This window comes from Puntigrus tetrazona, chromosome 20, assembly GCF_018831695.1.
Source record: "Puntigrus tetrazona isolate hp1 chromosome 20, ASM1883169v1, whole genome shotgun sequence".
Taxonomy (NCBI): Eukaryota; Metazoa; Chordata; class Actinopteri; order Cypriniformes; family Cyprinidae; genus Puntigrus; species Puntigrus tetrazona.
In genome coordinates, this window is record NC_056718.1 from 16,346,954 (window position 1) to 16,370,835 (window position 23,882).

Sequence of the window (23,882 nt, forward strand, 5' to 3'; positions counted from 1 at the left end):
TTTGTTTCTTTGAAGTTACTGTAAGATAAATATTCCAGGTGGAATAGAATGTGAAATAATTACGCGACACATGAAAATAAAACATTGTTAATAAACTCAAATACACATGCTGCAATTTCCTCATATATACAGACTGATTTTTTTCAAAAAGTGCTTGATATCGAATATGTAGAAATATTAGTGTTACTCAAAGTACTATATTCCTTGGGTCAGAAGCAGTTGCTATATGATTTTAGGTTTATTGCCATGGTGAACAATGGTTCACCTCTGTGATTGGCTTATAGATACAGGGACAGAACACGTGGAATGTAATTGCCTGTGGAAATGTCCTCTTGGAGTTTCCCCCCTGTTACCACTTTCCAGGGATTGGAACTCCACATTCATACCAGCCAACGAAAGGATGTGGTGTGCGCCTTCCGATGGCACCGAAATTCACCGGCTCTTGCCTATATGACCGATAATATCCTGAAACCACAAACGGCGTCATGTTACAATGCTGACTGATCGCTCTCTTAAACACGCGCATGACACGATGAAGTGACGAAAAACTACAGAGCAAGCTCATGTATGTTGTACCTTGAGCTGTGGGTAGGCTGAGGGAGAGATTGTGTGGTCCTGTCCTTCCATCTAGATAAGAGTCCACAAACTGGCAGTGGTCCTCTCCGTGGCCAAATGTATCAGCAACGCTGTAGAACGGCTCTGAAATGGAAAACAGTTGTAGCTTGAGTATCTCTCAGGACCCAAACCTCAGACAGCGCCTTGTGTTTAGCTGAGGAAAACTGTGGTTTGGATGGGATTGTTGCAGGGCTTTTAGGCCAGCGCAAAAAAAAAACCCCGCACACACACAAAAAAACGGGCACTTCATATTACAGACACACTGATCATTAGATTAAAGTTTTAAACGTATTATGTTGTTAAAAGGAAAGGCCAGCACCTCTCAGTCCATCTCCCATGAAGATTTTATAGCGTAGCGAGTTGCAGAGGACGACGCCGACAAACTTCCTATACCAGGTGCGCTTGACAAACTGACTTCCTTTACAAGAACTGTGGGCGGTGTTATACCTGAACGAGAATGGGATCCAGATGGGCTCCCCACCTAGAAAGGAAATTAATGTCAATTACAGAAATATTTTTTAACTTCAGGCCACCACTGTGGGAAAATATAAAGAAAAATGATTGGCTAGTGCAAACTGAATTAAAAACTTGATTACCATGATCTTTTCTTCAGTTATTGCTGATTAAACTAATTTAAACACAGTCACATGCTAGTCTTTTCAGCAAATTTATACTTTAAAGGTTAACTCATGCATACAGTAATATAACGTGTAATGATTTATCTTACCTGGGGGTCTCTCTATGAGCAGGGGATCATCTAAATAAAAATAAAAAAATGGTATTATTTGTGAGCATTTTTGAATCAAACAACCATTATGTGGGTTCAGACAAAAAAGCCTTACCTGATTCTGTAACGTATGTTAAAGTTTCACTCAGTGGCCCCAGTCCAAAGATATTCTTTGCTTGAACTTTGAAGTAATACCTGAGGGCAAGAATGAAAGCATTTATCTATGTTTTGCTGTCATGAAGCGCTTTATATATGTATAAAACTCAACTGCACACCTAATGAGAGCATGAGGATTGAATGACACAGAAATGTGCTAAAAGTGGAAAGACAGACAAAGAAAATTTATAGAAATGAAAAGAAAGAAAAAGCTAAATGTGGTAATACTTTAGTATTTGGACATATTCTCACTATTAACTAGTTGCTTATTAACATACTTATATATTAACACTGTAAATATTGATTAACATATGTTTATGTTAGTTAATATTGTGCATGACCATATTCTACATCCCCAATCCTACACAAAACCTAACCTTAACAACTACCTTACTATTAATAATAATAATAAAAAATAATAATAAGCAGCAAATTAGGAGTTTATTGTTAAAAGTCATAGTTAACGGTTTGTTAAAAGTCATAAATGATCCTTAAAATTAAGTGTGAGGTTATGTGTAGGAAATAAAAAGAACAAAAATTAAGAACACAAAACACACACACACACACACACACACACACACACACACACACACACACACACACACACACACACACAAATTATTACAATAAATAAAAGTAATGGAAAATACACTTGCAATTTTCTGACAGGACATTATCCAGTAATTTTAATAATTATCAGTAATATTTCTGTTAAATAGGATGGGGGGAAAAGGAAAGAAAATGAAAAGATGAAAAGAAAAAAATGAAAAGAAAAGGGTAGGAAAGGAAAAAGAAAAGGGCAGAATACAATTTTGCACTTATAAAACATGCATGAGAGAAAGTTATAAGAGTGGGCCTCTGGCAGAAGAGAAGGCTGACAGTGTAATGACAAGAAGAGACTGCATGTCAGAGAGTGAGCTAGAGAATAACACATCAACATGCTTTCCAATCCAACTAAACCTCTTTGTGACAAATACCAGACCACAACCACTTATTCTGCTCTTACTTTGGCACAAACTTTACCTTCGAGGATAAAGCAGACAAGCAGAGATATTAAAACAGAGAAGTGTGATGAAGTTCAAAGGCCAGCGCTAACAGCCCTCACAGCCTTCTGTTGTGCCAGTGAGAGGCTGTTCAGTAAGCTCACGCTTCACTTGGTTTAACTCAGGACCCGTTTAATGACATAAAATCAGCACTGCTGGATCAAATTAGCACAGCACGTGGAAACTCTGACCAAAATAAAGAGAAAATGGACAATTAGAGTGGAAGGACCGCCAGTGGAGGGGGGCCTGTCATATTTCAACTAGGATGTGTGTATTACTGTTTCTCTGTCCACGTGCAATTTTTCTTGTCCTTTTGACCATATATTAAGTATGTGTCTATGTGCATATGTGTCTCATTTTTCCTTGTTCTTCCTACCATAACTCTTTGTGGAATTGATGCAGGTCTTCATATGGCATCCAAGTGGTTTGTCATTGTTACTTTGACTAAGAAGGAGCTGTTATTGTCCACGGTCTGGACTATTTACCTAGTTCTAAAAGCTATTACAAATCATTCATAAAAGCTATCAACACTTCATGACTGAATTATAAAGTTGTCAGTCGCTGAGCTCGGCTGAGAGGCTATAATAACAGAGGCTTCTAAATGAATCCCAGAGGACAATAAAAACAACTTCATCCTCACATTCCACACTTATGAACCAAACATCTCTAATGAGTGCATAAGCATTCATGTGTTTTCTCAAGGTAGTGATGGAGAGAGTGCATCTGACTGTCTGGGAAAGTGTACAAAACAAACGTCAATCAAACCCGGGGCGTTTCACACAGCTGCATGCATTTATGCATGCGTGAGTAACCCGTGTGCAGGTCCAGACGAGATCTGCACATGTTTTTTTGTTTTTTTTTGTATTTTCTGCATTGATTTTAAAGCTAAATATGTGCCGAGAGTGTACACAATGAAATCATTACTGATTCAGCAAACAGGTTTAATGAATAAAAATTAATAAGGGATGTGCATAACTTTTTGAATGACGGGCGTTCCAATTCTGTGGGACAGATCACGCCTGCTGTAATGCACCAATGCTTAGCTTTGATGGTTCTGGTAGGCAGAAATGACTTCACATTTGTGGGAATAGTCCAGACAGCCCATAAACACCTCCCTTATCTACTGCTGCAAATATGTGTTGGTAAGGGTTTACAGCGTTACAGTAAGTGCAGCATGCAAGAAACAGACACATGTAGACAGTTCAGTTCAGTCAATATGGTTGAAATTGAGTCTTGGCTAAAGATGGGCAGGTTTTGGTGAGTTCACACAGCATAAGAAAATAGCTTCTCGAGCTCTTGTGAACAAAGAGCTTTTTTAATGATTAGGGTTTTCAGTGTAAAATAAAAAATATCACTTAATATTTTTATAGTTATATGAATTTTTTTTTTTAATCAAATAAAATTAAATAATATGCTATTTGAAATTGAAATGTATGCAATAGTGCTCTTTATTTGTTCCAAAAACAAAAAGTTATTTACACTATTGGTCAAAAACAATTGATGTCAGTGAAATTTTGTAATGTAAAGTCTTTTTGTGAATCAAGGCAAAGTAAATATTTTATAATATACAGCATTATTAAAATGTATTTTTTCAATTTTTAAGTCATAAGCTGATTAAACATTTATTATTATTATTATTATTATTATTATTATTATTATTATTACTACTAATCATTTTTATTAACGGTTGTTACTTTTTTGTTGAAACTGATTCTTTACAGCAGAATTCTTTTCAACAATTTTTTTGTTAAATATAAATATCAAATTTTTAATTTTCTGAAAAAGCAATTTCACCATACTTCAATAAATAAAATAATTCACGTTTGTTAAACATGAGAGTCTGAGTTTGATTTATCTATTGCAATTTCCTCCAAATATTCAGATTAGTTAGAAATCAGACAATACAGAATAAAACTAATATAATGTTGAACTGACTGTATGCATTAACTATTGAACTATGACAGCTCTAATAATTATATATTAGTCCCTGGGTTCCTGTCACATGTTTAACATTCAACTACATCTTAGATCAGTTATCCTGTCAGAGAAAGGATGTTTGGGAAAATATACATCACTGTTTCTAGGCGAAGTTGCACAACAAGGGGAAAATAAATAACGCTCACAAATTTATGTTCAATAAAGTAAGTGGTAATGATTTTATAGCTTAGTATACCAGCAAGCCTCACAGACAGAGTCATTTAGGAGAAATCCCAAAAGATCTCCAATGAAAACTGCTTTGTACTTGTATTTTGTATAGACTATAGAACACAGATGCTTAAATGTGCAAGCGCAAGCATGCAAAAAGCTTGTAAATCAGTTTCTAAATTGATGGAATATGTTTGTGTCTGTGTGCATGAGATCTGTCACATGCTAGATCGCACCTGGAATTGGGCTTGAGATTTTCAACAGGGAGGTGGGTTCCACTTGAGGATCTGGTTGACCATCTGTTATTTAGGACATCGTCATAGGACGCGCTGTGTACCATATAGCCTATGAAAGAGAAGGCGAACAATTAAAGCGTACTCTAAATGTGAGAGATTCAAAACATTCACATAAATGAGCAAAGTATTGGTCACGTCTATGCAGAGATTCCTCAATATAATTCTAGTTCCTTAATATGCAATGGAAGCACTAAACTCCTGCCAAGGCAGCAGGATGTATATAAAGCACATACGTGTATTTTCCGTCCTTTAATATGAAAGAGAGAGGCAGTGCAGAAGTGAAGCTTATGAAAGAAGGCAGGATGACTAAAAAGGAGTTAAGGAGTTTGAAGAAAAAAACATTTTTATTAAAAGAGATTGCTGAAGAAACAAGGTTCATTATGTGTGCACACTAATAAATATTATACTGAATTTGTAAATGTACAGTATCATGCACAAATAAAAGCTTTAGGTTTACAAATGCAAAAGGCATCATGAGACCCCTACGGTAATATTAGACTGCCTAGTACATTTTTATTCTAGAGCATGTGGATGTTATTTTTCGTGTGTTGAAAAAGTTGCTCCATTCATCTAAACATCGGTTATCGGTTGTCAGTTGGCAGGGAATCCTCTACATTTAAACCTCCGCACACATCATATCATGACACTAACAGTGGCTGTGGGAATTGCCTCCCTGTTTGTGTGAATCAGGATGAAACTGTCAGGGCCAGTTTATTAGAGAAGCGTTATATATAGTTTTGTGTTTGGTAAAGCGCAATAAATAGAAACCATGCGGCATTTAAGACAGTTTAGCAGCATGCTACATGTTTAGAAACTGGGGTACCAGCGCCATCCTGCATCTTATATCAAAACCATACAAACAAAATTACGAAATTAAGCAATCTCTATTGATTTTACAGTAAACACTGCTCTCTATGAAAGTGAGGTATATTAAAGAATGCGCCAATTCACAAATTAAAGCGACATGATTTACTTATCCTGATTTTATTCTGAAGCTGTTTGCAGGACAAAACCTACTGAGACATTTCTCAAAATATTTTATATTCCACAGAAGAAAAATTCATGAATGGTTTGGAATGACATCCAATTTTCATTGTTAGGTGAAATGTCATGCTATTACCAAACGAGGAAAGCACGCAGTTAATTAGCTAATTGCATAGCTGTCTTTCTCAGTTTTCAAATCACTGAATTCATGTTGACATGTCTTATCCGCCTTTTTCTTTCATCAGTATTTGTTGCTACAAATCTTTTCGGTGTCCCTATCAAACAGGCCCATGCACAATTAACTGGCTTCGTGAAATTGATACATTGCAGAGAGAGGAACAGAACATTTTAAGCTGATCCATAAACTGGACTGGGTGTTTTTCACATCTATTTGATGCATTCTAAGAAATAGCTGCACATTTGGTTTGCTGGAAAAAGCAGCTGAAATGCAGTCCATGGAAAATAAAAGCACTCATCTTGAGCATAAATCAAGTCATAAATAACTCAGGACTTGTTAAATTTAACAAAGTAATTTCTTCAACTGTGATCTTGACTTTAATTGCTAGCCTAAGTCCGATCTCCGAATGGTATGAGATGCAAAAGAAAGCTTGTAAATTTGCATATTAAATCAGGCATACGCAAGTCACACACACTCACCAGACACCATGTCATCTTTCAGTGGAAGTGCCCAGTCCAAAATCACAAAGGAGTGACAGCCCTCCATAGCAACCACAGTGACATTATGAGGCTTGTTTTTGGGTGGCTGCTTTTGATTGACTGATTGCTGTTCCTTCTCCATCAAGTCTGCTAAGACATCTACTTGAAGGTACTCCAGAGCCTCGGTCAGGGAGCAGGGAGCTCCAGGATCCTTACGGATGTAGTTTACATATGGAGCTGAGGAAAAGAAGAGAAAGGGAAAATGTTTAGGAAATGTGTAAAGGCAAATGCAATGTTGCTACTTTAATATAAAAAGTGTTAATGTAAGCAAATTATTCATTTGAATAATGATCTGAACTGATCATAAAACATGAATTTTGTATATAATGCTTTGTTTGTCTTCCGATTGCTTTATTGGCAGATTGTATTTCACAAATTTGCGTAAAACCTAATTTGAAAATCTGTAAAATGTCACATGATCAGAAAGAAATAGTACAGAATCATGCATGTTTATTCTTTATTTTGGATCAGAACTTTTGTTTTAAACTATTCAGAATTAAAAAAAAAATGGATACACACTACCGTTCAAATGATCAAAAATAAAGTAAAAACCGTAATATTATGAAATAATAATATCGTACTATTGAATATTGAACAGTAATATTTTAATATTATCTTGTATTGTAATATATTTAAAAAATATAACTTTTTGGGGTCATGGCATAGCTGAATTTTCAGAAGCCAAGTGTCACATAACATTTTTATTTTATTTCTTATTATCAGTGTTGAAAACATTTATTTATTTATTCTTTTGTGGAACAGTCGTGTTTTGATGAACAAAAAGTTCCTAAGAACAATTTAGTTGAAATTTGTTAAGGCTGTACAAAAACAAATGTATGTCACTTTTGACAGTAAAAGGGATCCTTGCAGACTGGCTTTCAATTTGTCCATTTTAATTGCTACAGCTAGTAATACCGAAATGATTGCAAAACATCCATTGATATTTGTGCACGCTGACAACAAACAACACGGTGCGGGAAGTTATGTTTGGTAAGCATTACATTTCTTTTGTGTTGTTTGCATTAGCTTGCCCTCCTAGTTTAAGAATGAATCCAATTTACTCTTGCTCGTGGTTACAGACAATAAAAGCTACCATTGTTGATATTTTGCTGTAGACTTTTTCCTGTTGGCTCAATGAAATTTTGTTATTTCTGTCGTCCCACACAGTGCCAGCTGGATCCACAGCTGCGAACACTTCCAGAACCCCTCGTCCGATTGGGCCACAAGATTCACACCTGGAGCTAATCAAAAGCTCCATGTGACGTTGACCCTGATACAGAACAAAAAACACACTTCTGTGCATGTGCCTCCTCTGAGACCGACTGAGACCCACGTACAAGGGGCACTCGTTACGGGTGTTACACCAAAAGCCACAATACAGCGTGACGGGGAGAAAAAAATGAAAAATGCACAATAATTGTCAAGACACAACTTCTATGTACTTCTTGTACGCAAAGCAAACCCTACAGAGAGAGTCGTGCAGCAAGGTTATAGCAAGCACAGCAGAGATAGTTTAAAATATAGTGGATTCGTTGGTGAATCTGGAGAGCAGTGAACACCCGAACATATTAAAGCCATAAATATTTGAGGACACGTCTGAGGTTTGGGCCAGAAGGAAGCCGCTCTCAGCTGATATCAGCACATTTAGCTCATGTCGTTTTATTTAGGGCTTCTTTCTTGACATGTTTCTCTGTTTAAATGGCTTGCACGTGTGTAAGTATGTGCCTGTTGGGCAGCCCGAAATCTGGAGTGTTAGGATTTATCTCTCTGTGCATTAAGTATGAGACATTTCACCAAAGAGCTGTGTTTTCTATCTTCCTGGAGCTGACTTTTTATGGCTATGACGCTTGTTTTGGTGGAGCTAGACCTCGTGATATTGACTTCTTTTAAGTGCTTCTCCTCAATCATAGATGCTTCCCCCATCATTTTAATGTATGACTGCTTCCTCAACTCAATTTTACTAGGACTTCAAGCACCTCCTCTTGTACCCATTAGTACAAATATCAACATTATGAGGCCAAATGCTGTAGCCACAGCAAGGAACATGCTGTATTTTCTATACAGGCACAGCTTGGTTCCTCAGTTCTTTCAATAATCGTACTTTTGTATTTGAAGAGCTCTGCAGTGCTTCTGGCTCCAGTGGTCTAAATGGTGCTGTTATCTCTATTCCCTCGCATTGCTCTGCTAGGCATAGCTATTTTCTAATATGGCAATGTAAATACATTACAATCACCAACCTAGGGACCATCGAGGGCCTCCCTCATAAAACAATGAGGAGTTGGCTCATAATATTTTTCTCATTCTTCTGTTGTTTTCCTATGTATCTAGCCAGAGCAGTTGATGTCACATTTTTGCCAAGACAAGCACATTAGAGGGGCCATGAAACAGTAGGAACAGCTCTTGGATTTCTGGCTAACGATCAAAAAACAAAACCTAGGCCACAATGACCCCTGTTTTGTCATTAGATATGCATTCGAGAAATGCAACAAGTAACTTAATCAGAGATACACTTAATCAGCCTTAACACTTGTTCACAGGGTATTTAAGCGGGGGCTTGCTTTCAATCAAGTCAAAACTCAAATGAATTACATATGACTATTTATTATTTCAATTATTAATTTAATCCTTTGGCAAATATTTCACATCAGTATATAAAAAACAATATTTGCTAAGAAAATACTTTTGTAATTGAAATACATTACTGCAGAAAAAAACTGCTAAACAGACGTTTAAAAAGTAGCATTAGAAATCAAAACACAATTTTTGCAAATATTTGTGTACAGATATTTGGTCCTGATTAATTATGTACATTTTATTGTAATTTTTTTAAATGACTTTGTAAAATTAACAGCATAATAATTATTAACAGTGCATTGCTAATGTGAATTCAGCTTGTCTGTAGATTAAAAGCTTATGTAACTAAACCTAAATTTAGAAAAGAAGGGAAAGAAAGACAGAGCAAAGAAAATAAAAAAGTTGGGTCTCCAAATGCTTTTGTCACATATGCCTCTATTGGACACCAGACCGAACTTGTGCCGAGCTGTGGTAGATGAGCTTAGCAGATACTTATAACTTTAGCAATGTGAACTTCTCTACTGCAAGTGCAGTACTGTAAAGTCAATGAGGGGCAGAACTAAATTTGCCAGCTGACTAGCTAAAGCTCCAGCACAGCATAACCATTTCTGAAACTCATCTGGCACAGTCTCTGCATGCAAACTGGACCTGAAACAATATTCCATAGCTTGGTGTATAGATTGTGGGGAAGTTTGGAAAGATGTCTACTGAAAATAATGTTCAAAGGCTATTATAGTCGGTCTTGGTAAACGAATTAATGCTGAACCTGAAAAAGCTTGGCGAGTCAGGTAACGTAGGGTCACAACGTGATCGCACTGATCCACTGCTGAGTGGAATACAATTGCACTATTTGTGAATTGGTTGAAATAGCATCCTAATAGCAATCATAATTGAAACTTGTTTTTTGCAAATCATTGTTCTCATTCAGGCACATACCTTTATCCAAATACGCATACTGAGTCGTGAAGAATTCGGGAAGGTAGCCCAAACCCACAGACATTCAGCCATAATTTATAGAGCTGAGTCTAAATACCTTCACTCAGGCATTCTCAAATATTTCCTACAGAAGCTGCACATGAAAGAACCTGAGTCCTTAGGGCCTCTAAAGTCAATGGACTCTAAAATAGCCTCTACCAACACATGGTGTACAGTATTAGATGTGGACCTAAGGGTTGATTACACGCTAGTCATAGGGGAGAGACCTAGTAGAAGAAAATAAACTTAGAATAACACGATCCAAATAGAGAGGTAAAATCATATTTTTTTCTTCCCCTTATTCCCCCGTTTGCCACTAAGTATACGACTGTTTAAAAGTTTGGGGTAAGTAAGACTTTTTTATTTAGCCAGGATAAAACCTGTCGATTTCACATTGATTTAAAAATCCTGAAAAACATCTTTTATATAAAAGAAATGGACAATAAATAAGCATATTAGAATGATTTCTTAAGAATCACGTGATCCTGAAGACTAGAGTGATACTGAAAATTCCTCTTTACCATCACAGAACTAAGCATGTTCTAAAATGGAATATTATAAATTACTACAATATCATAATATTTCGTGATATTACTGTTTTTAACATCAAATATATTATTTCTAGTAACTTCTTGTTATATAATTTTCATAACTACCCTGGGTCACATAAAAAAAATATATGTATATTTAACAGACACTTTTATCCAATTCAAATATTGTGTAAAAATATTCACCATTTCTACCTGACATTAACATTTATGTCATATCCGGATAGTGTCTGGATATTTTTGCTTGACAGATAACATCTTTATTCAGTGTAACTTTTGGACACTTTAAAACTGGATCAGAGAATGTTAATGGGGCCATAAGTGAATAAATGGGGAGAAAAGTTTTAAAATGCTCTCTATGGTGTTAAATTAGATTCCACGTCTAATGCAATAAAATAATTTGAATCAGGTGAATCTTTTGTCTTTTTTTCACACTGTGAAAACAGCATAGTTTAAAGAACTTGCAACACAGGACTTGTATGACTCAGTCTGTCTTATTTATTCCTTGCGTAGCTGAAAGTAGATAGTGAAAACATGTTTATATTTTCATCTAAATTAAATATTTACAATTTAAAATGTTTATTAAATTTTTTTTAATTTAAATTCAACTTAGAAATATCATCACTTAGACCATCCAGTTAGACATCTCATCTAGAACTCAAAACAGCCTGAAACTTTGGAGTTATGTTTGATGATCAGCTGACTTTTTAGATGACTAAACCTTTGCTTTGAAAGAAGTTTAGGTCTTTTCTTTGAGAACATGCTTCACAACTCCTTGTCCAAGCTCTTGTTCTGTCCAGGCTGGACTATTGTAATGCTCTCTTGGCAGGTCTTCCAGCCAGTTCTAACAAACCTTTACATTTAATTCAGAACACAAAGCAGCAAGATTCATTTTTAATGAGCCAAAAAGAATGCACATCGCACCTCTGTTAATCAATTTACACTACCAGTAAAAATTTATAAAATTCAATAGCCATTAATATCTGCATAAAAAAACACCACTGGCTCAGCACCCCTTTACCTAAATTTATTACAGATTTATTCAGATTTATGTGTCCTCTAAATGTTTGCGTTCTGCAAGTGAACAAAATCAAAATCACTTCTGCAGACTTTTAAATTAAATGTTCCTTCCTGATGGAATAACCTGCCCAACTCAGTCTGAGTAGTTGAATCATTAACCATTTTCTAGAACTGGCAAAAAACACATCTCTTCCATCTTCATTTGACCCTCTAACTTAAAAAACACTAAAAATTTTATTCATTTTATTCTATTCATTTACTTCTTGTTTTCCTAAAAAAAAACAAACACTAGCTTCTCTATACTTTTTAAATTTATTATACTTTATTCTTAAATGCTATTCAAAAAGTCTGTTTTCTTTTTTATTTATTATGTATTCTAAACCTTTTCTTTTTATTTATTATGTTAAGCTAACTGAGACTTTTTATAGAACTTGCATGTCATCACATTGTCGTCATTTGTAAGTCGCTTTGGATAAAAGTGTAAATGTGGTCAAAATCAGTCCCAGACACCTGCAAATGTAATTACAGAGGTCTGATATATAAACACAATTCATTACGCTTAAGGCAAGAAGCAATATTAAAAAAAAACCTTTGTAAACAGGATGGTTAAAATGGTTAAGAGTTAAGAACTATGTCTTTTTACATTTTGATGAACTCTGATTGAGCTGATTGAGTGAAAGATCATTCAACTAGGGACAACAAGTATTTGCATATAAATCCTACCTAAGGTCAGCTGTATGCACTATTTTATTTGCTTCTTACGAGCATCACCAAGGGAAAGAGCTGCACTTGTAGGCCAGATAAATTTCCTTCACATTCACCATTCAACTCTCAAGTGCCTCACATCTACAGGAAATGCTGAGGTGATTGGAAAGAAATTAACTGTGAGCGGCCAGTTGTGTTTCCTGAGAGATTCAATCTCAGCATGGTATTGCTGAGTTTGGAACCAATAAGATCAGGGAATAACTGTTCTTATTACAAATGTTAGGAGCACTAACGGTTGTAATATGTAGTAAACCAAACATATTACCTGTGAACCGTTTCTTTCCGGCCACATCAAACTCAGAAGAAGGAGTGTTGTTCAAAGGCCGTGTCTCAGGAGTTAGAGGCTGTGTTGTAGGAGTCTCTGTTGTGTGAGCCAGCGTTGTGGTAGGAAGTGGAACTGGGGTTGTGGTAGTCTCCTCAAAAAGAGTATCTGTAAGATAGAACAGTAATCAAAAACAGGAAGAAAAAATGTCCACAGGATGCCATGGCCCAAAGAGTGTTTGGACATTCATGTCACATTTAAAGATATATTTGTATTATATATCAAAATATGAAGCCAAGTGGCATTTATTTCAAAGACGTGGTTTGTCCAAAACTGCCCAGTTACCTTTTAGGTCTTCTTTACAAAAAAAGTTAATGCTATTGCTCCGTTATAAATGTTAATGCTATAGTAGTAGTGAGAATGTGACCAAACTTTTCTGTATGGTTAATACACTCTTTCCCAGGATTCCTGTCACAACAAGGAAATTACTATTGGGACAAGCCAAGCAATTATTAAAACTGTATGCAAACAAGCTTGTCCCTAAATGCAGCTTGGCTACATTAGCTGTCGTGTGTTCAACAAACCAACAGCATTACATAACAAATGATTATACAACAAGATTTAATTGTTATTCCAGAAAGGTCATCTAAGTTTTTGCACACTGAATCATGCAGCTCTTCACTTTGCAACCTATAAAGGCACTTAATATGAAAAAAATAAGAATAAAAAGGAATGTACCCCCTTGAACAACAGGAAACAAATGGCTTCTATAAAGTTTAATAGATTAATGGAGAAATGAAGTACAAATGGCCTTACAAAAAAGCAAAAGTAAAAACAACCTGCTCGTAGCTGAGCAGCCGGTAAACAAAGCAATCAGCCAAGACCATGATCTTCATTAATAACAGCGTCATCAGATGCCATGCTGACCATAACCATAACTCATCTCTGAACTGCTTTTTTAGGGAAGGTGGAAGCCAGAGAAATCCTTTTCTCAAGTGGTACAAATAAATCCATTTATTTGGACCGTGGCACTCAACAAATCAACATCAACGATTAGTTTAATATTTGGACCACAATCAGATAGAAATGTAGAATTAGGAAGTTTAAGAATTAGGAATCCACATATCGTATATATACATAAGCTCATGTAAACTTAAAGACAGCATAAAATGCAAATTTCCAAATTGCAAAAATCTTAAATGCATGATCCCTATTATAAATAAATGTTATAGACATGCGCCCCTCCACAACTGACAGAAAGCTCACATTCATTTTTGAGTGCAAATCTTAAAATCCAATCAACAAATAATGAATAGAACCAAAACACAATGCTGCTATGTTGTACTAATCAGGATGCTCACACAAACACAGCAGGAAAATCAGCCTACAAATGTCTATACGATTTTCTTCACATATAAAGTCGGATTAGAAGGAAATATTTGATCACTGAAAAAATTACACACATCAGCTTTAACACTGAGGGTTTACTTAGTGTAAGTGGGCCTTAATGGGTTGCCTGTTATTTGGTGTTTTTGTAGTTATTGCTTTGTTTAAGATTTACAGTGTTGTTGTTCTACAGTATAGGAAACCATGCAGACTCAAAACATAGCAGGTTATTTGGGCATAACGTAGTATATCCTTTGAGGTATACTGTGTACTTTCTAACTAACATTATCTTTAGAATACTGATTCTAAATGATAGAGGATCAAGTCTTGTGGGTACTAAATACATTCCTGTGACAAGGCTTGTTATACAAGAGCCAACTGGGCCAAACATTTTTCTGTCTCATCTTAAATATCATCCAGTATCTTTTCCATCATTTTTGCTTTGACACACATTAATAAATATACATCATATTACTTAATTCTTAGAGATTAGTATGTATGCAAAGAGTCCATCTCACCTTCAGAGTAGCAGTTAAGTATTCCATCAGCATCCAATACTGGGAAACCATTCTGATCCAGTCGAGAATAAAGTCCAGGTGGACATGTAGGCTCAGCCGCTAATGTTGACTGCTCCAATGTTTCTGTTACCAATTCTGTTGTAGTAGGTTCTGGTGTTGTTGTAGTTTCGATTGTAGTGGTTGTTGTAGTCGTGGTTGTAATCCTTGGTTTAGGCGCGGTCCAAGCCAATGATGGGTTTTCCTCCCACAGTAAGGTATTTGTCACTAGGATTAACCACAGGCCGACTGTCTCTTCCATGACCAAATAATGCTAATCCTTCCTGGTTTACCAGTGGGCTGCCCTGATCATCTAATATAGAAAAAAGTCAGTTTAAAGTAGGCTTCTTCTATTAAGGTAACCTTCTTCTATTTCTATTAACTTTTTCTATTAAGTTAAAATTCTCACCAAAATAGTCTTGCCATCCTCTCCAAGGACAACTTTTCTGGGTCTTCCTCTTGAATCCTGAAGAACTCTGCCGTTTTCATTCATTAGGACACCCTTATCAAGATCTACTACCTAAAAAAGTGAATGACACTTTATAAAGAAGAATAATCCTTCTTTCAAAACAAAATGAGACAACAGTCAATCAGTCTTGCTTAAATAAGTTTCCCTAAGGTTCCTGCCTGTGGAGTTTCCATGCCTAGAGAGACAAAACTGTTCACATCCTGGTCTTTGTTTACTTTAAAGATAATTATGTTTGGACTGCAGTACTTTTTGATTTATTAGTGTATCCACACAAAAGACGCAACAAAAGCCATAGATATGGACATTATGATCACAGTATCTCAAATTACATTCTATCATTTATGTTTAATGAAAGTCAATGATGAAACCAGAGGGTCACTATCAGTGCTATGGGTAAAAGGTACACTTTATCATTTGTAGTTTAAAATTAGAACAAGAAAAGGACTGTATAAAACAGTTTGTCTGTAGTAAATAAACTGATACAATTTATTAAATACCTTAATGGATTTAGGCACATGTATTATATTTAGCCAAATTTAGCAATAATTAACACTGCAAATAAACACACCCATTTTGTTCCATCAGGACCTGTGATATGTCGGACTCCATTTGGTGTTGAATTTTCATCAGATGTTGAGGATGCTTTGCTATTTGCAGCTGTGAGATTTGGCCGTCCGTTTTTGCCTAGAGTTTTTGAACATAGAGTAAAAGTGTACTTATGAACAAACTGAAATTGTTGTATGGAGAGCATGCCATAACCTTGCCAACATCACAATGATTACCTTTTTCATAGCTAGGTTTGTAGCCACTAGCTGGAGTGTTGTCCTTTGAAATTGACCGCAATCTCGATCCCATCACTGGATTTCGAGACTCAGGAGATGTATTCCTACTAGAGCTTTCACCAGCTGACAGCCCATGGGAAGAGCGAGAAACTGAACTTGGATTTAACCTAGCATTAGTATTACTCCTGTCTGCTATGTCTGAATTTGAGATAAGTGGTGTTTCTGCTGGACTGTTTTGAGAGGAGGAAGATGATGATGTTGATGAGGAGTGTGTTGAAGACGGTGAAGAGCCTGATGTGGGAACAGATCCTATTCTTATGTGCCGTGTACTGGATACTGGATACACCCTACTACTAGGGAGCCGTGAACCTTTCAGACGGCTTGCTACCACAGGAGAGCGAACCCGACCATTAGAAGCCAAAATAGGCAATCTTTGGGCACCTGAAGGAATTGACTTTGAATTGCTACTGGTGCTACTTTGTTTTCTATTCACACTTTCATTTTCAATATTCTGGCCAGGTCTGTGAATTTCGCTTACGGCTGTTGTTGTGGTTTTAGGTGCAGCAGTTGAGGTGGCATCTTTGCTTTGCCTCTCCAAGGTCGCTCTGTTTCCTCAAATATAATCATCTTCATGATCATTGCTAATTTTAACATCTTCATTATTACTGGGATTGTTGGAACTTATTGGAGCATTTGTGTCTTTGTTTAGCACACTAGGTTTTGACACAGGATTAGCCTCATGCTTTGAAGGGTATGTTGTGGGGAAGTTTTATCACTAGTACCTTGAGAGCTCACAGAAGTAGAACGAGATGGAAATCCTTTAATAATTGGCCTTCCTGCACCTACAGAAGAGGCGGCCCTACTCCATGGTATTCTCCCATCTTGTCTGCGATTTCCTGTAACTATCCTGGAATTTCGGTTTGGTAATGAAATCGGTGAACTTCTTCCTGTTGTAGAAGAGTTAGTCCTTGAAGAAGAATGGGAAGTAGAAACATAGCTATTGCTTTTCTTCTTTGTCATTAAGATCTACTTTTTGTTCAGTTTGATCCTCTTTAGTTGTATCCGAATGGGCTTTTTTGGTTTCTTCAGTTGGTTGTTCACCTTTTGTGTTGTCTAGCTCTGTGTTTTTCTCCTCTGTTGTATGGTGAATGCTCGTCCTAGTTCCTATTGGCAGTGTTGATTGTGAAGAAGCATTTGATGATGATGATGAGGATGATGATGATGATGATGATGATGATGATGATGATGATGACGATGACTCAGGTTTGTGCTTTCCTGTTTGAAGTCTCTGAGCTTTAGTTGAAATTCCAACTCTTCTTCCGTTAGGATACATGGCACCAGATGCTGAACTTGGGACTCGACCAGACGTGGAAGAAGTCCTTCTTGTACCTGCTGATGATGAAGGTAAAGAGGATGAAGGAGAAGATACTGAAGAAGAAGATGATGAAGTTGATGCTGAGGAGGAGGAAGAGTAAGTTGGAGAGGAGATAGATGAGGATGAGGGGGATTCTGACTCTTTCACTGATTCAGGCCTGGTTTCCTGAGATGAGATCACTGAAGGAGTTCTGTCAGTGACACTTTTCTGGTTGTATGAGTTCTTTTCCTCAGGATAGGAGACCGCTGTTAGGTCCTTTCTTGTAGCTGCAGACTCCTGGTTTTGTGAACTTGAAGAAGCTTCACTCCGAATTCTTGATCGAGAATTAGGCCTTCTTAATCTGCTAATATCAATAATTGGGGATGTGATTGGGGTCCAAGGATGACTTTTGACAGATTCAGACTGACTGGAGTTTTGATTCTTTGGTGTGTCATGAGAGTGTTTTGAATGTTCCTCTGTTTGTGGTGCTGCATTATTGCTGCTCTCTGGTTTTGTGTCCTCAGTAGCTTCATTTGCTCTTATTTCCTCTTCTGTTGGACTGTCAGTTGGCTCATTTGTATCTCCCTCTCTATATTTGGCATTAGTGGGTGATGAATGTGAGTTTGACCTTGAGCTAGAACCTCCATTTCTGACTGAACCCCTCACAGAGGAGAAGATGCTGTGATAGGACCTTGTTTGAGAAAGAGGGCGTCCTCGTCGGTTTGTGGGTGGCACTTGAGTTGTGGTCTGAGTATCGGACTCTTCCATCTCATCTGGCTCCTGATTGTCTGATTCATTGTTTGAAGATGTCTTTAAGGAACTTGTCTTGTGGCTGTCTGTGTTCCTTAAGTGAGTAGAGCTGGCTAGAGACAAAATTAAGATACCAGTCTTAACCAAGTTTTTGTAAAGCTTTTGTAGTATTATTGGGAAAGCAACTTTTGGGAATACTTACATGCAGGCATTGCAACAATAATGGCTTTAGTCTGTGGTCCCTGGCCCTTCCTATTGACTCCACGAATTTTGAAGATATAGCGGTCACCTGGCGTAAGTCCATCTATGGTAGCAGAGGTGATGGTGCCGCGGTATGTAACTGACTTTGCACCAAAAGGTTTCATAGCAGGAGCATAGGAAAGGATGTATTCTGGAAGTAGATGTCAAATCAATCAGTGCGGTCAATTTCATTTGGATACCAAAGCTGAATATTTTCCAACGAACACTGGGAATACCAAGATTGAACCAATAAATGTAGGCCAAGGATAACACACTAAAAGGAAACGTTCCTTCTGCATGAAAAGGAACAGTTTTGTTTTCCACATGTACATTTATGCTGGTTTAGCTTTACAGACTGGTCCTCTGCATGCCTGCTGGAGAAATTGTAAATCTTAAGGTTGATCAATCCCTTATATTTTGGCACTGCATACAGATTAGTGGTTTCAGGAAGACATATGTTTAACAATTAGTAATGTCTTACTCTCCAAATGCCAAAGTCGTTTTCTGTTCTTTATGTAGGGCATATTTTAAAAGTCATAGAAAGAGCTGACAGATATCTCTATAAAAAATATATCAGTGTCAAAAATACCTTCTCCTGTCCCAGCTAGATATGCAGATAAGTAATACAAGAGTATGCACTACATGATAAACAAATACAAATATTTCTTCCTAAATTTGTAGCCTAGCTACCCTGTGGTCTTACCCCCTTAATCGGCCATTTGTTTGCTCAGGTGGATCCCAGGTGGCTGTGACAGCAGTACCTTTTCCTCGAAGTGGTTTTACTTGAAAATTTTCTGGAGGGCCAGAAGGAGCTGCATAGACAAATGTGGGAGAAAGTAAAACTAGGACTGACAAACAAATTATTATACAAACAACATGGAGTACTGTGTATTCTCTTGAACTTAATTTTGATTCTGCTTGGAGATTTTTCAAATGGAAACAACAGACAGTTTGTGTTTTTCCATGGGAATGAGGTCATTCTGATCACTCCAAACAAAATTCCAAACAGCCAGTAAACAGCGACATTACTCTTAAATAGGCAGTTAGAACAAGCTTACATGGTTTAGAAACCAAGGCAGATTGTTTTTTTGTGCATTTGTATGGGTGTGTTGTACAATACAAAAAAACTTTTGTTATCATTAACTATTTTTCAGATATGCAATACAATTAAGGATTTCAGTTAAATTCACTTCATTCTAAATATTACCTGCCTTTACTACCACATTCACACCACATTTACAGAAAATAAAACTTCTAGTATTTTAAAATCATAATCTTGTAATGTTGAACAATTTTTTTTTTTAAATAATACTGTTAAGATTTTAAAATCTGACATTTACCTTTTTAGTTTGCAGATAATTATACCTTTTAATAATAAATGTATGTGCTTAGCTATACAAACCAAGCAAAACACATCTGGGTTACAGATCAAGGAGCATAAACAAACCTGATTCAGGGTTCTCTGGAACACAGATGCACTCCATTTTCCTTCTGATCTCCTTGGTGAGATGCAAATAGAAAACTGCATTACATGCTATCACTTGCATAAGAGTTTCAATTATGAGAACGATCTCTGAGTTGTGTCCTTGTATTCCCAGCAGAGCAGGATTCTCCTTTCTCTCTGTATTTCACAGTGTAATACCTGCTACATACATTGTATTTTAAAACTTTAATCTACAGTGTTTGGGGACAGAGTTCAGACAGTCATTCACAGCCACGACATAGACACAGTAAAGACATTTATAATTGATCCCTTACAAAAGTACAATCAATGCAGCTTTGTTGCATTTAAGAACTTCATCTTACCAGCCTTTAAACAGGGATATATATAATGCCAACAAGCCAACTGGCCCACCATTTTAAAGCCATATAATTGATTTTACCTGGATCCCCCTGGTATTTCCTTCTTCTTTTCAATAAGTGGATCAACCCATGTGATAAGGACTGACTGAGAGACAATACTCTATGCTGTGATGTCCTCTCTTCCATCCACAACTTCCCCAGTTTCTAATGGAAAAGGATGACAAAGAAGTATTAGGCGGAGTAAGTCAAAATACTGAATATGGAGGCCATAGTACAGCTGTGATCTGGGACATACCTGGTGTTGGCTTTTATTCATGGTGGCTGCAGATGGGGTGCATTTCTGGGCTCTGGGTGTGCCTGCAGGATACTCAGACGGACTCAGACGCTATTTAACAGAGGGGGATACCAGATACTGCCACGACACACACATTACCTGGGTTATGGGACATACTGAAGGTACGCAATCTGAGGTCTATTCACAATATTTGAACTCTGCAACTGAAGGCATGCACTATTTCCCTATTTGTGCTACCTGTAGTTTGTGTTTGTTAGCATTGCGCTTGATCTGCTTGGTGGATGGCTGAGGTCCACTTGTGTTTGTTTTGGGGTCGTAGAGGAGGCGCCCTACTCTAAGGGGGTTCTGGTCCTGAGGACGACTGAGGCCTCTCTGCTGTCCTAGTGCCGCCTCTGAGTTGGGGGCCATTGGGTTAATCTGGGTGATGAGGTTATAGACACCATCCTGCCTAATGAGAGAAGGACAGAGCAAATAACGCTTGGCTCTGTACGTCTATTTTCATTATCAAAAGGGATCCATAAAGTCAGAAAGTTTGGATTAAAATCTAATTTAATCACGGAAACAAGTTTGAGAAGAAATTGACAACTGGTGCTGATAACAATAATCCCTTTGAGTGAAAAATATTACACCAAGCACACTAATATTGAGAAAGCAAAAAAGGCACAGTTAAATAAATTTCACAAGTGGTCTTATACATTTAAATCCTACTATACTTCAAGCAGAGGACGACCTATGTTTGCAACTTTATAAAACAAAACATCAAGGAATAACAAAGACATGGAGATTTCCATAAAGTAAGCACAGTTACAGGGCCACAGTTGTGTGCGCTTCCTCACTCTCTCTTTATTGCTTTACTGTAACTCATCTGACAGGAATTTGCAAGGAATGAGACAGTCACAGTCTTCCTCCTCTCTTCCTTCAACACACTGCTTCACGCGCATCTCTCCTCTCTCTCTGTGTGCCGTATATCCCTGAGTGGATAATGAAAACAGTCCCTCTCTTTCTTCATCCGTCTGTCTTTTCACTTCTTTAATCATTCTCAGATGATCGGTTGTAGCCACACTTCCTCATTAGAATCTGTGTAATTTCAGCGTTGATTATGACTGTTCAACCAGTGTTTCATTGAAACGTTCAGTAAATCAATTGATAAAACGAATCTGGTGAAGTTTCTTCTCACAGTCATGCTACTTTTATGTATCTCTTTGGCTGACCTTTTTTGATAAAATACGATTTCTTGCCTGTTGAGGCAAACTATTAATCATGATTAATCAATCCAAAAATAAAAAAATTCAAAAAGCAGTACGTGGTATATTATTATATTAATAAAACTTCTATTTTGCATACAATTAATCGCAATGAATTAAAAATTGTAAGCTACATTGTAAACCGACTCGAAAGCAGTTCAAATAAATACTAAAAATCCTTGGCGCATTTTGAAAGTAATCACCACTTCAATGTCAGATCATTTTGAGGATTAAGAATGAAAATAAAAGTGGAGAAAGGAGGAAGTGAGAGGAATGAGTCAATCCTTTAGAACTTATAAAGCGCCTACATCCTTTTTATAGCTTTTTAGAGGGTTTCAAGCAACGCATGCCTTATGTGGTACGCTTAAAAAGATTGTCCTGATGAACGCTCTGCATCACTTTACCTATGCTTAAGCTTCTACCAAAATTATTAACATGCACGTTAATAAGAAGTGTCAGGTCTCAGGAATGAAATAGAAACGATAGTAAATAACAACTCCTTTCCTTGTACACACAAACAGACACTTATTCCTATTTCCTATATAGAGGAGTCCAGCCAGCACAGCTGGAGGCAGGCCTTGCTATACTGGTTTTGAAACAGGGGTGAAACATAGTAGCTCACCCTCTCTAATTTCTTTTCCTTCTTTGTGTTTTTATAGCAGTCAATCTCTCCAAGTCTAAGTGTCTTGATCCATGATGCTACATCGTTCTCTTTCCCACCCCCTCAGGTCGGATTTGTCTACTGATTGTACGAATTCATCTCCCATGAATTCTCTCCTCTGTGGAGGCCTTGGATGCAACACGCCCAGGTTGCAACCAGCCCAGAGTTACCATGTCCATGTGTGGACTCAGCTGGCTACATGTGACCTGCCTCTTGGTTGGGTTAGTCCCACTGATTTTCTCTGGCAATGTGATGACAAAGAGATGATAACACAACAATGGTGGATGGAATAAAATTGAGCTTTTCTGCCACATTCTGCCACATCACGGTAATACAAAAGATACAAAGCATATGTGTGTTTTGTTAAGCCATGCCAGAGAAAAATTAGAGCAACACTATGGTAACACTCATGACAATAGCAAATAGCAGAGAACAAACATGGACTGATAACATTATGGGAAAACCAAGGGAATAAAATAATAATGAAATGACATTTCTGTGGAGATGCTAAGGAAGTACAATCAGTATTTCTAGTAGGTCCAAATATTTGTATACACACAAATCAAACATTCTAGCTGTATTGTATAATGGTTAAAAACGTGCTGAACATGAAATTAAAATGTAGAAAAACTAAATAATCTGTCTACAACTTGCAGTGTATGCTGGAGCATTGATCATATGTAATTCAATCTGTGAATTCTCCGCTTTATGAGTTCATCTCTTTACTCTGAGATTGTAAGAAACTAAAACACTTTTCATTTGGTTTGAATCTGGGATTCCTTCTTCTTCGGAGGGCTTGCATGGGAGTTTGGTCATGGCCTAGTGGATTCATAAAAGAAGAGAAATAAAAGTTTACTTTAACAATTCAGCTGACAGATTGCCACTGTCTTTCCAGAAACTTGGGGTATCGGAGGTCTCTGGCATCCAAACACGTGTCCGAACTTTTAAACCTCCTCAAGGAGTAAATAACTTAGATGTTTCTATAAGACTGCAAGTCTGAAATCTGTCATTTCCACATTAATGTACAGTAAATAAATTCATTTTTTTAAGAACTTGAAGAATAAATTCTGCGCTCCGAGAAGGTAGGGTTTGACGAAATTGTGTTCTATAATTTTTCTCATAACTCTTTCGTGGTTTATCTTGGAACCTGCCTGGCAATACTCCTCATAAAATTGTTGTGCATCAATCATAGGCTGAAGTATTGGGCCTAGGCCTGGGGGAGGATCTGCTGAGGCTCAACAGCAAAACCATCCAGTTTTACCCACTCTCCCCTGCAGGAAAAAAAAAAAAAGAGCAAATGTGGTTACACAGAAGGACTGCCACAGCATTTTATCTTTTGTATAACAGACTCATATTTTTATCTCAAAATATAAACCTCAATATAATTTTTTCATACTATAAAATATGTTATTCAGCATTTATTTTTATATATTTATTTGTTTATCCTTATGAAAACCTCTGCCTTTAATAAATATGTGACTCATTATTTACAGTAAATGCATTTTTTATAGATGCTT

General features: G+C 36.9%; 1 protein-coding gene across 1 annotated transcript; it reads right to left on the bottom strand.

Annotated features, from left to right (window-relative positions):
• Positions 1-247: 247 nt before the first annotated feature.
• On the bottom strand, positions 248-19,846 carry fndc1 (fibronectin type III domain containing 1). The gene is given in 18 exon segments (XM_043220534.1): positions 248-465; positions 577-699; positions 935-1,096; positions 1,343-1,372; positions 1,458-1,537; positions 4,923-5,031; positions 6,624-6,860; positions 12,831-12,995; positions 14,732-14,945; positions 14,947-15,089; positions 15,185-15,283; positions 15,801-15,920; positions 16,019-16,783; positions 16,786-17,026; positions 17,091-18,235; positions 18,325-18,513; positions 19,067-19,174; positions 19,810-19,846. Coding segments are annotated over 18 exon segments (4,083 nt in total). The 3' UTR covers positions 248-349.
• Between the last annotated feature and the right edge of the window lie 4,036 nt (positions 19,847-23,882).